General features: G+C 38.5%; 1 protein-coding gene across 4 annotated transcripts in view; it reads right to left on the bottom strand.

Annotated features, from left to right (window-relative positions):
• golga3 (golgin A3) overlaps positions 1–16,123 on the bottom strand; it is a 114,017-nt gene that overhangs the window by 8,368 nt on the left and 89,526 nt on the right. For all 4 annotated transcript variants that reach the window (XM_069932551.1, XM_069932550.1, XM_069932552.1 and 1 more), the window contains exons 21-23: positions 14,806–14,928; positions 13,939–14,103; positions 4,004–4,167 (exon numbers count right to left, since the gene is read on the bottom strand). In XM_069932551.1, the coding sequence (XP_069788652.1) occupies positions 4,004–4,167; positions 13,939–14,103; positions 14,806–14,928 (452 nt within the window). The remainder of the gene's footprint in view (positions 1–4,003; positions 4,168–13,938; positions 14,104–14,805; positions 14,929–16,123) is intronic.

The following is a 16,123-nucleotide window of genomic DNA, read 5'->3' as shown; positions in this document are numbered from 1 at the left end:
CTGGACACCTCCATTACATATGGTCCTGAAACACAATGGAGTTTGGTGACCTTGTGGAGATCATAAGCTTCTTAATGACACCATCATCCTGGATTGTTGTTCGATACCTTATAGTCAGGATTTCTCGGCTAATTTGGATGGATTGAAGATCTTCTCCAAAATAGACTTAATGTGTGGTCATCACCAAGCACCAGTAGAGCCAGAAGACATTCCAAAAGCAGCAATAATTACTCTGTTGGGTTGTTTGAATTTTTATGAATGTCATTCAGATTAAAGAATGCCGCTCAATCATTTCAACCTCGGCGACATTTTAGTGGCCAGGGGGACTTAGGAAGAATATTTGAAACATAATGAGAGGGATAGATAGAGTTGATGTGGAAAAGCTTTTCCCATTGAGAGAAGGAGAGGGGGAATACAAGAGGTCATGGGTTGAGAGTTGATGGGCAAAGGTTTAGGAGTAACATGAGGGGGAACTGTGTGGAATGGGCTTCCGGGAAAGGTGGTGGAGGCAGAGTCAATTTTGTCATTTAAGTAGGTTAAGAATATGGATGGGAGGGGGATGGAGGGATATGGGCAGAGTGCTGGTAAATGGGATTAGAGGAGGGTACTTGGATTAGTGTGGACTAGAAGGGCCAAATTGGCCTGTTTCTGTACTGTAATTGTTATATGGTTATATGTTATCTTATTTTTCTTTAAAACTGCTTGTTTTGATAAATGAAACATGCTGTATTTGCTAATGAATAAACTAACAAAATTTATCTGTTCATCTCTTCTTTATTCCTCCTTAAATTTGAATCTTAAATTCTGGAAAATCTGTACTGACCCGAGCAGTCTGGATTTTAGGATTTCCACTGTACCTACTATTGAGACTGATGACTACAGTAAAAGATAATTAAATATTCAATGTCAAACCATGCACCTAAAGCTTAAATAGTCATCATCTAATTCATGAACCATCACTGTCTCACTGCTGCCACCCACAGTAGATTTTAATACTTGAAGACCCATTTATAACATTTGCATGACACATTCAGGAACAGATCACTACAAAATACTTTATCTCACACACCATGATGTTTAGTAGGTAAGTAATCAGAGATAATACTATCTAAATAATAACCAAATTATAGACAGAAATGCAAGAGAACAGTTTCACTCTCTTGTTTTAGTCAGCCTTTTGCATTCACACCACTAATTGAAATTCTTCCACCATGGGTACAAAGTTTTTAATGCACAGAAACTGGAAGTAACAATAATATTACTGGATTTAATGCTACCACACAGGAGGCAAATCAATGAGGTTTTCCAAAATGGATGGAACTGGAATAGAAACATAGAAGATAGGAGCAGGAGTAGGTCATTCGACCCTTCGAGCCTGCTCCGCCATTCAACGAGATCATGGCTGATCTTAAAGTTCAGTACCCCGTCCCCGCCTTCTCTCCGTAACCTTTAATACCCTTATACTGAAGAAATAGATCTAATTCCCTCTTAAATATATTTAATGAACCTGCCTCTACTGCCCTCTGTGGCAGTGAATTCCACAGATTCACCACCCTCTGGGTAAAGAAATTCCTCCTCGTCTCGGTCCTAAATGGTTTGCCTATTATCCTCAAACCATGGCCCCGGGTTCTGGATTTTCCCATCATTGGAAACATCCCATCTGCATCCATTCTGTCCAGTCCTGCCAGAATTTTATATGTCTCTATGAGATCCCCTCTCAATCTTCTAAACTCCAGGGAGTACAATCCCAATTTGCGCAATCTTTCCTCATAAGTCATTCCTGCCATTCCAGGTATCAGCCTGGTGAATTGCCTCTGCACTCCCTCCATTGCAAGAGCATCCTTCCTTAGATAAGGTGACCAAAACTGCACACAATACTCCAGGTGTGGTCTCACCAAGGCCCTGTACAGCTGCAGTAAGGTATCCTTGTTCCTATACTCAAACCCTCTTGATATGAAGGCCAACATACCATTTGCCTTTTTAACCGCCTGCTGTACCTGCATGCTCGTCTTCAGAGACTGGTGTACAAGTACCCCTAGGTCTCTCTGCACTTCCCCATCTCTTAATCTATTGCCATTCAAATAGTAATCTGCCCTCCGGTTTGAATTACCAAAGTGGATAACATCACATTTATCCACATTGTAGTGCATTTGCCATGTATCTGCCCAGTCCCTCAATTTATCCAAATCACACTGGAGCTTCCTGACCCCCTCTTCTGTGTACACAACCCCTCCTAGCTTAGTGTCATCTGCAAATTTGGAGATATTACATCCAAACCCCTCATCCAGATCATTAATGTAAATTGTGAACAGCTGGGGTCCCAGTACAGATCCCTGTGGCACCCCACTGATCACCGCCTGCCACTCAGAAAATGAGCCATTTATCCCAACTCTCTGTCATCTACCTGCCAGCCAGTTCTCAATCCACATCAATACTTTGCCCCCAATCCCATGAGCCTTGATTTTGGAAGCCAGTCGTTTATGCGGGACCTTATCAAAGGCCTTTTGGAAGTCCAGGTACACCACATCTACTGGCTCTCCCCCATCTATTTTACCTGTCACTATCTCAAAGAATTCCAATAGATTTGTCAAGCACGATTTACCTTTTGTAAGTCCATGTTGACTCTGTCCGATCCCTTCTCTGCTAGTCATATGCTCCGCTATTACATCCTTAATAATGGATTCCGTCATTTTACCCACTACTGATGTAAGGCTCACCTGCCTATAATTCCCCGCTTTTTCTCTACCCCCCTTTTTAAATAGTGGGGTAATATTAGCTACCCTCCAATCCATGGGTACTGATCCTATCGAATTCTGGAAAATAATTCTTAAAGCATCTGCTATCTGAATGGCCACTTCCTTAAGTACCCTAGGATGTAGATTATCAGGCCCTTGGGATTTATCTGCCTTCAATCCCATCAATTTCCCCAAGACCATGTCCTTAGAGATACTGATTTCTTTCAGTTCCTCCCTTGCATTAGTCTCTATGTTTCCCAACATCCTTGGGAGGTTATTTGTATCCTCTCTTGTAAAAACAGAACTAAAGTAAGAATTTAATTGGTCTGCCATTTCCTTATTCCCCATTATATATTCCCCTGATTCCGACTGCAAAGGACCTACTCTGGATTTCACCAATCTTTTCCTCTTGACATATTTATAAAAGCTTTTGCAGTTGGTTTTTATATTTGCCGCAAGCCTACTTTCGTAATTTATTTTTGCTCTCTTGATTAGTCCCTTTGTCCTCCTTTGGTTCATCTTGAACTGCTCCCAGTCTTCGGTTGTGGTACTTTTTTAATCTGACACCACTTTTCCAAAATGGATGGAACTGGAATAAAGTCTTTAATCTGACACCACTGATGCAATAACTTGACCAGAAGTAAAAGTGTTCTTTCCTCTCCTCCACCCATCCTTCCCCCCTCACCCTCCCCAACCAAGGTCTCATCTCCAATTAATGCTACAGTTTCCCCAAATGATCTTGCCATAGTTTTTCTGTGCAGACTTGGTGGGGAGATTTGGAAGGGTAAGGGTTGAAGAAAAGAGGAATTTAAAAAAATTAAACCAAAACCAGCTTTTAATCAGGAAATTAAACAAGGAAGTCTTCAGATGCTGGGGTCAAGTGCAATACACAAATATGGCAGAGAAACTCAACAGGTCAAGCAGCATCCATTGGAAGTAATGAGTAACTGACTTTTCAGGCCTAAGCCCTTCGTCGGATGCCTGAATAAAAAGGTAGGGGAGGAGGGAGGAAGAATCATCAGGGAAAGAACATAGGTAACAGGTTAAAGATGGAAACAGCTGGGAGGATAGAGAGAAAAATGTTGAGAAATAATAGAGGAAGAGGGTAGCTCTTGAATAAGAGGGAAGGGAAAGGGTTGGGAGGTGGAGGAAAGTAGACAGAGGGATAAGGAAAGTGAGTGAACTAGGAGGGGGTTAACAAAGACTGAATGTTTATGCCATCTGGTTGGAGAATGCCCAAATAATTATATAAATATACAGGAACTTACCTGAGCTGTTTTAAACAATTGTGTAGGTTGTTTAGAGGCTCCTTACTCACAGCTGTTGATGGCCTGAGCAACTCCTCAAGGAGAGAGGCAGGTACAGGACAATCTGGAATCTTTACTGGAGTTACAGGATTTGATGAAACAGCATCTTCTTTCAATTCTATTCGCTGTTCAAAATAAAAGAAATTAGAATCAGTATAGATTAGAAAATATCCTACTAACAATTATTAATTCTGACCAAACAGGTTTTATTAAAAAGCATTATCCTGACTATAACATATACCAAGTATTGAATACAATATATCTTTCCTCTATTCACGTGATGGAGTATGTTCTTTCACTAGATGCTGAAAAAGCGTTTTACCAGGTTGAATGGAAAAATGTATCTGCTATATTAATTTTGGTCCAGATTGTATTAATTGGATTGAAATATTACATTTACGTCTTATGGCTTCAATCCATTCTAATTTTGAACAGTTGAAAATGTTTAGGCTATTTAGGGGAACATGATAAGGATATCCATTAAGTCCTTTACTGTTTGATAATAATACTAGAACCATTAGCAGTTGCCGTTTGAGAATCTAGAGAATTTAAAGGATTAATTAGAAATGGAATTGAACATAAACTATCTCTTTATGCGGATGATTTATTGCTTTTTATTTCAAATCAAGAGGTTTCTATACCAAATGTTTGCTCAATTTGGACAATTTTCGGAATATAAAATAAATTTACACGAGAGTAAACTTTCTATGTATCTCTTTCTATGTATTCTAAATTTCTGTTTAAAATAGTTAATGATCAATTTCAATATTTAGGAATCACTATTACAAAAAGTTATAAGAAATTTATTAAAGAAAATTTTTGTAGTATTACTTAATCAGATTAAAATATTAACAGGATGGTCACCACTTTCGATTACTAAGATTGGACGCATTTATTCGATTAAAATGAATATTCTATCTGTTTTTGTACATTTTTCAAGCCTTACCAATTATTATTTGTAAATACTTGTTTAATTCATTAGATTCAGTTATATCTTCATATATATGGTAGGGAAAACAACCACATATAAGTAAAGCCCATCTTCAGAAATCTATTAAGAATGGGGGAATGTCACTTCCAAGTTTTCGATTTTCCTATTGGGTAATTAATATTCAGTTTACTTTTATTATTAAAATTTGATAAATTAGCAAGTCGCCCTTCTTGGGCAGAAATGGAACTGAACTTTTTAAGAATTCATCTCTGTTGGCAATTTTAGGTTCCACTTTACCCTTTTCATTTTCTAAATTGACACATAATCCAATTATGAAAATAAGCCTGAAAATATGGGTGCAATTTAGGAAATTTTTTTGATCATAATCATTTTTCTCTGGCTGGTTCTATTATAGATAACCACCTTTTCCCACCTTCAGTATTAGATGAGGTTTTAAGGAATAGTACAGCTTTGGTATTAAAAATGTTAAAGATTTATTTATTCAAAATAACTTTCCTTCTTTTGATCAATTGTCACTTAAATTTAAGCTCTCAATAGACACTATTTTATAAGATATTTCCAAGTTAGGAATTTTGTTCAGTCTAAATTGAACACTTTTCCTTGATATACTTTGTGATCCACAATTTGTTCATAGTGGACTGATATCATGTATCTATTGGATTTAAGACTAGCCCCCAATGGCTAAGATTAAAAATGACTGTAATATAACTTTTTCAGATGAGGATTGATGTTCCACTCTTAGTTTGATCAGTGATTCTTCATTTTGTGGAAGGCCCTGTTTATTACAATTTATGGTGCTGCACAGAATACATATGTTTAAACTCAAAATTATCCCATTTTATGCAGATGTTGATCCATTTTGTGAAAAGTGTAAAATTTTTGAAGCCTCACTGATTCATATGTTTTGGGAACATCCTAAATTAAGAAGATGTTGGCAGAATATTTTTCATTCTTTGTCAATGATTTTTAAGATTAAATTAGATCCATGCCCTTTAATTGTCCTGCTGGGTTTTTCACCAAGCTGGATAAACTTTTATCAGCACCTCAAGAGAAAAGTTTTAGCTTTTAGCTCATTAATAGCCAGACAAGCAGTTTTAATGAAATGGAAAAATGAACTCTTACCAACTCTTGCACAATGGTTACATAATGTAATGTCATATCTAACCTTAGAGAAAATTAGGTATAACATTAAAGATAAAAACTTACATTTTGAAAAGGTATGGGGCCTATTTAGAGAATACTATCATAATTGGGAGTTTTAGATGATTTGGGTGCTCTGGTGCTGATCTGTCTGTTTTCTAGAGGTTGCGACATAATCCACCTTTCAATTTCTCTTGTAACCTTCATTAGAGGGAGGGATAGATTAGTATTATTAGTTTTAGAGTTTTTTTCCCTTTTAGATAAATGGATTTATGGATTTAATTATGATTATCCTGGATAATATCCCTTTTTTTCAGATCTTATTAAGGTATAATGTCATTTGTTATAATAGTATTTAACTGATTTGTACGTACAATCATTTTAATAGATAATCACATTTAATAATAATGGATGAAATTTAAAATTAGTTACATTGTATATTTAATTTTATGTTATGTATATTATTATTTTGCCTTGCTTTATTAATGTCTTTTATATAGATTATTATGTTAAACTCAATAAAAATATTTTAAAAGGAAGAATCAGTAGAACATAATACTTGTGTGAGAACAAGCCATGTCCATTCTCATGTTTAAGATGCACAAATGCCATTTGCTTTTCAAATCTAATCTCTCTTGAAATGCCTCAAATCAAGCAGGTCATTGAATTGTTGATGAATACATAATACACAAAAATCCTGACAGTCCCATTAAATAAGGTAGCAGACAGGAATTTATATCACATTGTCTGAAAAACAAATATATCTAGTTTGCCTGGTATTATTATTCAAAATTCTTTGGAAGCACATCTAATACAACATTTCTTTGACGATAATCTTTAGACTAAAGGGATTATTTCAAAGTCTCTGGGCAAGTAAAAGCACTGATACCAATTTTAAAACTGGAACTGATAGATTTTGTAAACCAACATGGGAAAATGTAGGGGCTTGGAGATGCGATTTTATCAAATAGAACAGATTCAAGGAGTTAAATCAGAACATGAGAGATAGCAGCAGATCAAACACAGATCTCAGCAACTGGAATTGGGAGCTGGGCTTTGTTTCAGGTGTATTTAAAAGGGAAGCAGCGCAAACAGACAATTGACATAAAACAGGGACAGAGTGGAGTGGCCATTGTGGGATTGGCTTTGGCAAGGAGGCACAGGTAAGGTTTGTGTAGTGGTTATACAAAAGTCACCAAATTAGAGGTAATTAAATAAGTTGGCTTGCAGGATCAGATGACATGTTGTAACTGCATGAAGTGGAAGCTGGTGGACTCCACTGTGGTTCCTAATGACTACATCTGTAGCAAATGTTGGATGTTCAAAGAATTCAAGCTCAAAATTGATGATCGGGAATTTGAACTTCAAACACTGTGACACATCAGAAAGGGGGAGAGGTACCTGGACACATCATTTCAGGAGGCAGTCACACCCACGAGAATAGCTGCCTCAAATTCAGTTTGTGGTCAGGGAAGTGACCGTGAATGAGGCAAGTACTGGGATCCAAGAGACTGCTAGGAGCCTAAGCCCTTGATCTTGTCTCACAAGTTAAAGATGCTTACTCCTTGTGTGGATAAGAGAGGGGGCTGTAGAAAGGATGAGTGACCAGACCATCATTCAAGAAGTGAGAGAGAAGAAAAATGTAGTGGTAATAGGGGACAGTATATTTAGGGGAATAGACAAAGTTCTCTGTCACAGGAATAGAGGGTCCCAAGGCTGTGTTGCTTGCCTGGTGCCTGGGTTCGGGACATCTTATCTGACCTGCAGAGAAATTTGCACTGGGAAGGGAAAGATCCAGTTGTCGTGGTCCATGTGGATACCAATGATATAGGTAAAACCACGAAAGAGGTTCTGCTTCAGGAAATTTGAGGAGCTAGGGACCAAATTAAAAAGCATAAAGAAAAAGGTGGTAATCTCTGGATTAGTACCTGAGCCACATGCAAATTGACACAGGGTCCAGAAGATTAGAGAGTTAAATGTGTGGCTCAAGTATTAGTGTGGGAGAAATGGATTCCAATTCATGGGAAATTGGTTCCAGTATTGTAGAAGGAAGGATCTGTTCAAGGTGACAGGCTCCATCTGAACCTTGATGGGACCTGGATCCCAATGAAGTCCATAAATAAGACTGTGGACATGACTTTAAACTAAATTGTTGGCAGGGGCGGGTGGGGGGGGGGGGGGGGGGGGTTGGTTCAGCAGATTAGAGAGGAAATGGATAAAGTAAAAGCAAAAGTTAAAAGAGAGGAAAGTAAGAGAAGAGTGTATAAAAGACAAGTGCAAAAGAGGCAAAGATTACCAGATTTTAAAAGCATAATGAGCACAAGGGTACTTGATCTGAATGCCCGTATGAATATGGTTGCAGGGTGGAGAGGATTGGAATTAAATATCCAAGGATATCAAGTAATACAGAAGGATAGGCAGGAAAGAAAGGGAGATGGAGTAGAGCTCTTAGTTAAGGATGAGATCAGGACAATAGTGAGAGATAATGCAAGATCTCATGAGCCAAATATTGAATTCATCTGGATAGCGAATAGGAATAGTAGAGGGAAAAAAATAAAATCACTGGTGGGAGTTGTCGAAAGACCATCCAATAATAACATTACAGTGGCACAGTCAAAAAATTAAGAAATATCGGAGGCAGGCAAGGATGGAACAGCAGTTATCGTAGGGGATTTTAATATGCAGATGAATTAAGTTGGTTAAGACAACCTTGAGAAGGGCTTCACAGAATGCATCCATGATAGCCTTCTTGAACAGCATGTTACTTAACTTACAAGGAACATGCTATCTTGGATATGGTCCTGTGCAATGAGACAGGTAAAATTAGTGATCTTGTAGTCAGGGGTTCTCTTGGAAAAAGTGATCATAGTATGATTGAGTTTCTCATACAAACAAGGGTACAATAGTTTGGTCTAAAACCAGTCTATTATGCCTTAAACAAGGGAAAATACAAGGGGACGATGGAGGAGTTGGGCACGGTCAATATGAAACACTGACAATATGGAGGAATGAAGGAACAATGGAAGATTTTCAGAGATTATTAACTATGCTCAACAAAAGTATATTCCAAATAAAAGCAAGGACAGTAGGGTGGGATCAATCAGCCTTGGAGAACTAAGGAAATAAGGAAGGCATCAAACTAAAAGCTCATGCATACAAAGTCAGCAAGAGTATTGGGAAAGTAGAAGATTGGGAAAAGTTTAAAAAGCATCAAAGTACCATGAAATGAGCAATAAAGAAATGGAAGGTATATATGAAAAAAGATTAACACAAAATATAAAAATGGACAGTAAAAGTTTTTTATAATTATATAAAGAGGATAAAGGTGGTTAAAGTGAAGGTTGTCCCTTGGAGAATGAGATGGGGGAATTAATATTGGTTAATGAGGAAAAAAGCACACCGAAATGCTGGAGGAATTCAGCCAGTCTTGCAGCATCTAAACGACATTAAGATATATCAGGCCCATTTTCCTTTAAGAAGGCCTCAGGCCTAAAATGTCGGAATATATCTTTATCTCCTCTTGATGTAGCAAGACCAGCCGAGTTCCTCCAGCATTTCTGTGTGTTTTTTCTACATTCACTACGTCTGCAGACTTTCATGTTTCTCTTTGGGTAATGAGGAAACAGCTGAGGCTTTGAATGAGTACAGGTAGACCCCGACTTATGATGTTCCAGGACTCGCATCATAAGTAGAAATGATCGTAAGTCGGTGTCTACCTACACAGGCTCTGGGTAACTAGGGGCAGCGGTGTCACCTCGCAACCTACATTGAGATGTGGAATGCATACGCGCATTGCCTTTACTCTCTCTCCAACTACGACAATCTATGCATGCTTGCAAATCCCTTTTTAAAAAAAATCAGTGTTGAGTCCGTCAAACCGCGTTTCTTTGACGTCACTACAAGGAGCACTGAAATTATGACGTTTTGTGGGGGGGGAGGAAGAGAGCGATCTGCATGTGCTGATGGATGGAGGCATGTCCTTCAGAGAAAGAAAAGCAAACACACTGATACAGGTAGACCTTGACTTACCTTTATTCAAAATGAATTCTGATCATTGTAACCTCAAAATATCGTAAGTTGGAACATCGTATGTCGGGGTCTATCTGTATTTTGTGTAGAGGGCGTGTCTATCATGCCAAAGACAGATGTTATGGATGTGATGGAAGGTGAGGTCCTGGATGTATTAGCTATCACTACAAAGGTAGTACTGAGCAAATCTGAGGGTCTAAGGATAGACAAGTCCCCTGGTCCTGATGGAATGCATTGCAGGGTTCTGAGAGAAATGGCAGAAGTTATAGTAGAGGCTTTGGTGATAATTTACCAAAATTCTCTGGACTCTGGGAAGATGGAGAAGGTCATTCCACTATTCATAAAAGGATGTAGGCAAAAGGCAGAGAACAAAAGGCCAGTTATTTTAACATCTGTTGTTGGAGAAAATGCTTGAAGCTATCATAGTGAAATAGTGAGGCATCTGGAGAGAAATGGATCCATCAGGCAGATGCAGCATGGATTCAGCTAAAGCAGGTCTTGTTTGACAAACTTACTGGAGTTCTTTGAGGATATAATAAGCATGGTAGATAGAGGGAGCAGATGGATGTTGTTTAATTGGAATTCCAGAAGGCATTTGATCAGGTGCCGCATAAAAGATGTGCATTAGATAAGGATGCATAGAGTTGGGGGAGATGTATTAGCATGGATAGAGGACTGGTTAACTAATATAAAGCAGAGAGTTGGGATATAGGATTTAAAAAAATCCTGGTTGGCAATCAGCAATGAGGGGAGTGTTATAGGGGTCAGTGCTGGGCCCACAACTTTTCACATATACATTAATGATCTGGAAGAGGGGTCAGAGTGCAGTGTATCTAAGCTTGCTAATAACACTAAATAGAGTGGAAAAGCAAATTGAAATGGAGTTTGCATAGAGATATAGATAGTTAAGTGAGTGGGTAAGGGTCTGACACATGGAGTACAATGTCAGTAAATGTGGGGTTATCCACTTTGGAAGAAAAGCAAAAGATCAGATTATTATTTAAGTAGCAAGTGATTGTAGCATTCTGCCATGCAGAAGGACTAGGGAGTGCATGTATTGCAAAAGGTTGGTTTGCAGGTGCAACAGGCTTTCAAGAAGGTAAATGGAATGTTGGCGTTCATTGCTCGAAGGATGGAATTTAGGAGCATGGAAAGTATGCTGCAACTCTACAAGGTACTGGTGAGGCTGCACCTGGAGTACTGTGCACACTTCTGGTCTCCTTACTTGAAGGAAGATGTACTGGCTTTGGAAGTGGTGCAGAGGAGGTTCACCAGATTGATTCCAGAGATTGTTGGGGGGGGGAAGGTTAGCCTATGACGAGAGATTGAGTTGTCTGACTGTACTCGCTGGAATTTAGAAGAATGAGAGGGGATCTCGTATATAAAATTTTGAAAGGCATAGATAAAAGAGAGGTTGCTAAATTGTTTCCATTGGTGGGGGAAACTAGAACTAGGGTAGTAGATTTAGGACGGAGATGAGGAGGAACTGGTTTTCCTAGAGGGTGCTGAATCTATGGAATTCGATGTCCATTGAAGCAGTGGAGGTTACCTCTGCAAATATATTGAAGAAAGTTGGATAGATTTTCACATAGTAGGAGAATTAAGGGATATGGGGAAAAGGCAGGTAGGTGGAGATGAGCCTATCATCAGATCAGCCATTATCTCATTGAATGGCAGAGCAGGTTTGATGGGCCAGATAACCTACTCCTGTATCTATTTCTTCTGTTCTTATGATATCTCTTACCTGCCTCTATGCTGAAGTTTGGAGTGATGAAGAGTGGTCCTGATGAAACTCAAAATGGTAATTATTGCCATTTAAACACACTGTTGATATGTCCATTACTGATGATTGAAGCAGAATGATTAGCTGAATAGGACGCATCTTGCCTTTAGTGAATAGGACACATCTGGACAATTTTCTACACTGTCAAGACGATCCTTGTATTGGAACAGCTCAGCTTGAGACACAGCTCTGAAGTGGGGTCTTCAATACCAAAGGTGGGGTGTTTGTCCAGCCCTACAATCTTTGTTAAATCTAGTGTTCTTGGCAGCTCATGGAGTGCATTGAACTGATTGAAGATTGGCCATTGTGACCATGGACGTCTCAGGAGGAAGCAGAGTCGGATCAATTATACAAGGCTGCAAATGGTTCAGTCTCTCCTATTGAACTCATACACTGGGTCCCATCATTGGGGATGTTCCTGGAGCCTCTTCCTCCAGTTAGCAACTTCATTGTACACTGCCATTTATAATGACATTACTTGCAAGATCACTTAGCACCACCTACTGTATGGTGTTTTTGCTGAGTACACAAGTAGTTCTGTACTGGAGCTATTCCAGGCTGGCACCTCATCATTTTCAGGTGTGACTGGTGTTGCTTCTACACTCCTCACTCTACCAGGGTTGATCCCTTGCTTTGACTGTGACAGCAGAGTGAGAATTAGGTCAGTCACAGATTGTAGTGGCACACCTTTACAGCTAATGGTCCACATTGCCCTCAGGTGTCCAGTTTTGATCAGTTCCAAGACCATCCCATTTACCACATGTAGAGAACCGCAGCACAATGGAGAATAGCCTTGACATAATGGGACTTGGTCTTCACAAGGACTCTGCAGAGGTCACTTCTACTAACTGTATAACAAATTGATGCACTGGCCACAGACAGACTGCAAGGACAAGTTTATCCCCTGTACTGGTTCACTCATCACCTGCCACAGACCCAGTTTAGAAGCAAGTCCTTGGGACTTGGCCAACCCAGCTAATGATGGTGCGACCAAGACTGGAAATAGACAATGAAATTAACCCCCACTCTTCTCCCATGTATATTCTATGGTCTTGGTACTTTCAGTGCTTCCAATAGCTGTTCAACAAGGAGGACCCCACAGGGATTAGAATGGGTGATCATCAGGTTTCCTTGCCAATTTTGACCCAATGCCATGAAACTTCAAAGGATCAAGAGTCAGCTGAGAACTCTGAGGGATACTTTCTCCCACCTGTGTGACCATTCCTGGTGACTAAAGATGTATGCAACGATTGTGATGGAGAACTCTGGACATTGTTTGCAAGGTAGGGTCCTAGGAATGTAATTATGTCGGGATGTTGCTCGAGTCACCTGAGAGACATCTCTTCCAAGAGAGACATCATCTCCAAATGTTAAGAGGACTTTTTATCTTCTTGAAAAAAACTGAGCAGCCACAGGTTTCTTGGGTAGAAAATTCCAAACGTTTACAAGCTCAGTGAAATTTCTTCCCATCTGCTCAGAGATTGTGATCCCTGCTTCTTGATATTGAGAATATTAATTCTATAGTCAAACTCTGAGGATTTTGTATGCATAACTGACACAATTTCTTGTTCTCCTGAACTTGATAGCACAAATCCAAACTGTTAATCTCTCCTAAAATGACAAACCTGCCGTTCCAGAAATCAATCTGCATATCCTCTTCCTATTAGTATCACCCAGAGTTAAGCTGAAGTTACGCCACTTTGCGCAATATTTAGCTATTCAAACATCTGGCCAAAAAGGTGTTCTGGGTACAATACAATGAAAAATAAAGGTAAAGGTTCCATTATTGTTACATAATATTACATTTAGAATGTAACATACATAAAATTCTTTAACTTTGCCTACCATAAGGAAGACAGAGTCACCATTTTGTCCAGAGTCCCTCAAAGAAATGAGGCCCCACCAAGGAATGAACTCGTGACCCCTGGTTTACAAGACCAATGCTCTAACCACTGCACTAAATATTTTCCTGTCCAAGAATTGCCCACTGACCTTGCGTGTTTTTCTCTGCTTGAGGTCTATCTTGAGCTGATGGTTTTGCTGTAGTAATGTCTTCATGCTGTTTCTTAGTTCTGTCACCTTAGTTTGGAGCATGAACTTGTCCTTGCGGGTTGCTGTAAGTTCTTCCTGCAATTCCTCCAAATTAGTTTTAATGCCCTGAATAATATAAAGGAAAAATTACCTTAAATTACAATATTTCAATGACTGGCCACGAAAAATGCTAAAAATGTGGTGAACATTGTTTAATAATAAAATTAATAATTCTAAGATTCATGCAGTCAATTAAAATTATTTGTAGTTTTAAGCATCTTAAATACTGCATTAGAAATCCACCCAGATAATCTCAAAGAAAACTGGAAAAATTGCTATTCTACATCAAGAAAGAATGTTGGCACAGAATCTTATTCCTGCAAATAGTTAGTAAAGTTGTAGAACAGACCAGACTGGATATAGCTTCTTCCGTTCTCTTTAAAATCCACTATCATCCAAATTAAGATATGGAATTACTTGTAAAGCTCAGTGTAAAATCAGGTACACAATCACTGGTGTTTTGCATCTTTCATCTGCATGTAAGCACTGTATCAGTGTTATAGATTCCACACTAAACATTTACACATTCCAGAAATGCAGCATGTATTCAGCTCAGGCCTGAAATGAAGTAATGGAGATTTTTTTAAATTGTGGTGAATTTTTCCACATTTCATTTTCTGTCTTCTACATATCAGGCTTTCTTAATCAAATGGTTAAGAGAAATATTTATTCAAATACTAAATGTTCATCCATAGACTTCATGTGAAAAATGCCAAACATTTAGCCAAGGAGTTCCCAAGTTTGGCGAGACTTGTTCACATCTCCCACCTGTAAAGCTTCCTGGAGTCCTTCCAACTCTTTCTGACTTCGCTCCTCAGTCATTGAGAGTTGTTGCCGTGATACTTGGAGCTCTCTTTCCCTCTGTTCAACTTCCCATTTCAGGTCTTCCAACTGCAAAGAGCAAATTTAACGGTTCAATAATCACAATACTCTGTTCACTGGAAGCATGGTCCAAAGAAACTCTTGGTGCTGGCATCGGATCTCCATAGTCTTTGCTGAAGGGACAGAAAGCTAATCATATAGATGTCCTACAGTGCTTATCACTGTCTGTAATTAAGATTAAAATCTTGAATTCAGTCCCATAACAATAATGATAGCAAATAAAAAGAAATATTTGAAATAGAGGCAATATACCAAAGGTACTGTATCAATAAGGAGTTGGTATCCTTGTATAGTAAAACTCCTGGTATCCGGCACCTATTGGGATTGGTAGATGCCGGATAAGCATATTTTCCAGTTATACACCTACATTAAGAATAAACAGTTTAAAAAGTCAAAAATACTATCCTGTATTTACAAAGAACAAACTTCATTTGCATAAATACAAAAACCTTAAAGCATTTTACTTTATTTTCAATCATATTCATTGAAAACATTTAATCTTAGCCCGAAAACTAATGTTAAGATCATAGATTATTAAACCCCCACCCCCACTCCAAGTTTACAGATAAAGCACTAATATATTTAATAATATACTAATAAAGAATTCTTACTACGCAGGGATAAGGAGACACTTTAAGAGAGTCATCCCAATGGCAAGAGGCATCAACCAGCTCTTCAACCTGGGGGACGGACGGCATTGCTGTTTCACACAACTTTATTCAAAAAGCGGCTACGAGCAAAGCACAACCAAGGCACTCCGCTGGCTGAATATTTGCTCCCATCTTCACCAAAGATTTGTGTGTTACTTCAGAGAACATTTATTTTTATAATTTTAAACCTACATGGTTTTTATTTATTATTTTATTCTTATTTATTTTAATTTAAAATTTACCTTTAATTTTTTTGCCAGTTGCTTGAATTCCAGACATCAGGGGTTTTACTACAATATGTACATGTTCCTTTGATTGAAGACTTTTTCTAAAATCAGAATTGTGTTTGAATCCAGAAAGTTGTTTGTTTTATTTTCTAAAACTACATAATGAGCGAACAAGACAAGGTATACACTTTCCTCAGAGGTGGAAAAACAGCAATTTATTACAATTGCTGAGGCAAAAAGGAATGCAAATGAAATTTTCACCAAGTGCCATAGAGTGCTTGCAGTTTGTGGGTGATAGGGGCATGCTGGAGATAAGCTATGTCCATC

This window comes from Narcine bancroftii, chromosome 4, assembly GCF_036971445.1.
Source record: "Narcine bancroftii isolate sNarBan1 chromosome 4, sNarBan1.hap1, whole genome shotgun sequence".
Classification (NCBI taxonomy): Eukaryota; Metazoa; Chordata; class Chondrichthyes; order Torpediniformes; family Narcinidae; genus Narcine; species Narcine bancroftii.
Note: the sequence above shows the minus strand (reverse complement) of the source record. Positions and strands in the feature narration are given on the sequence as shown.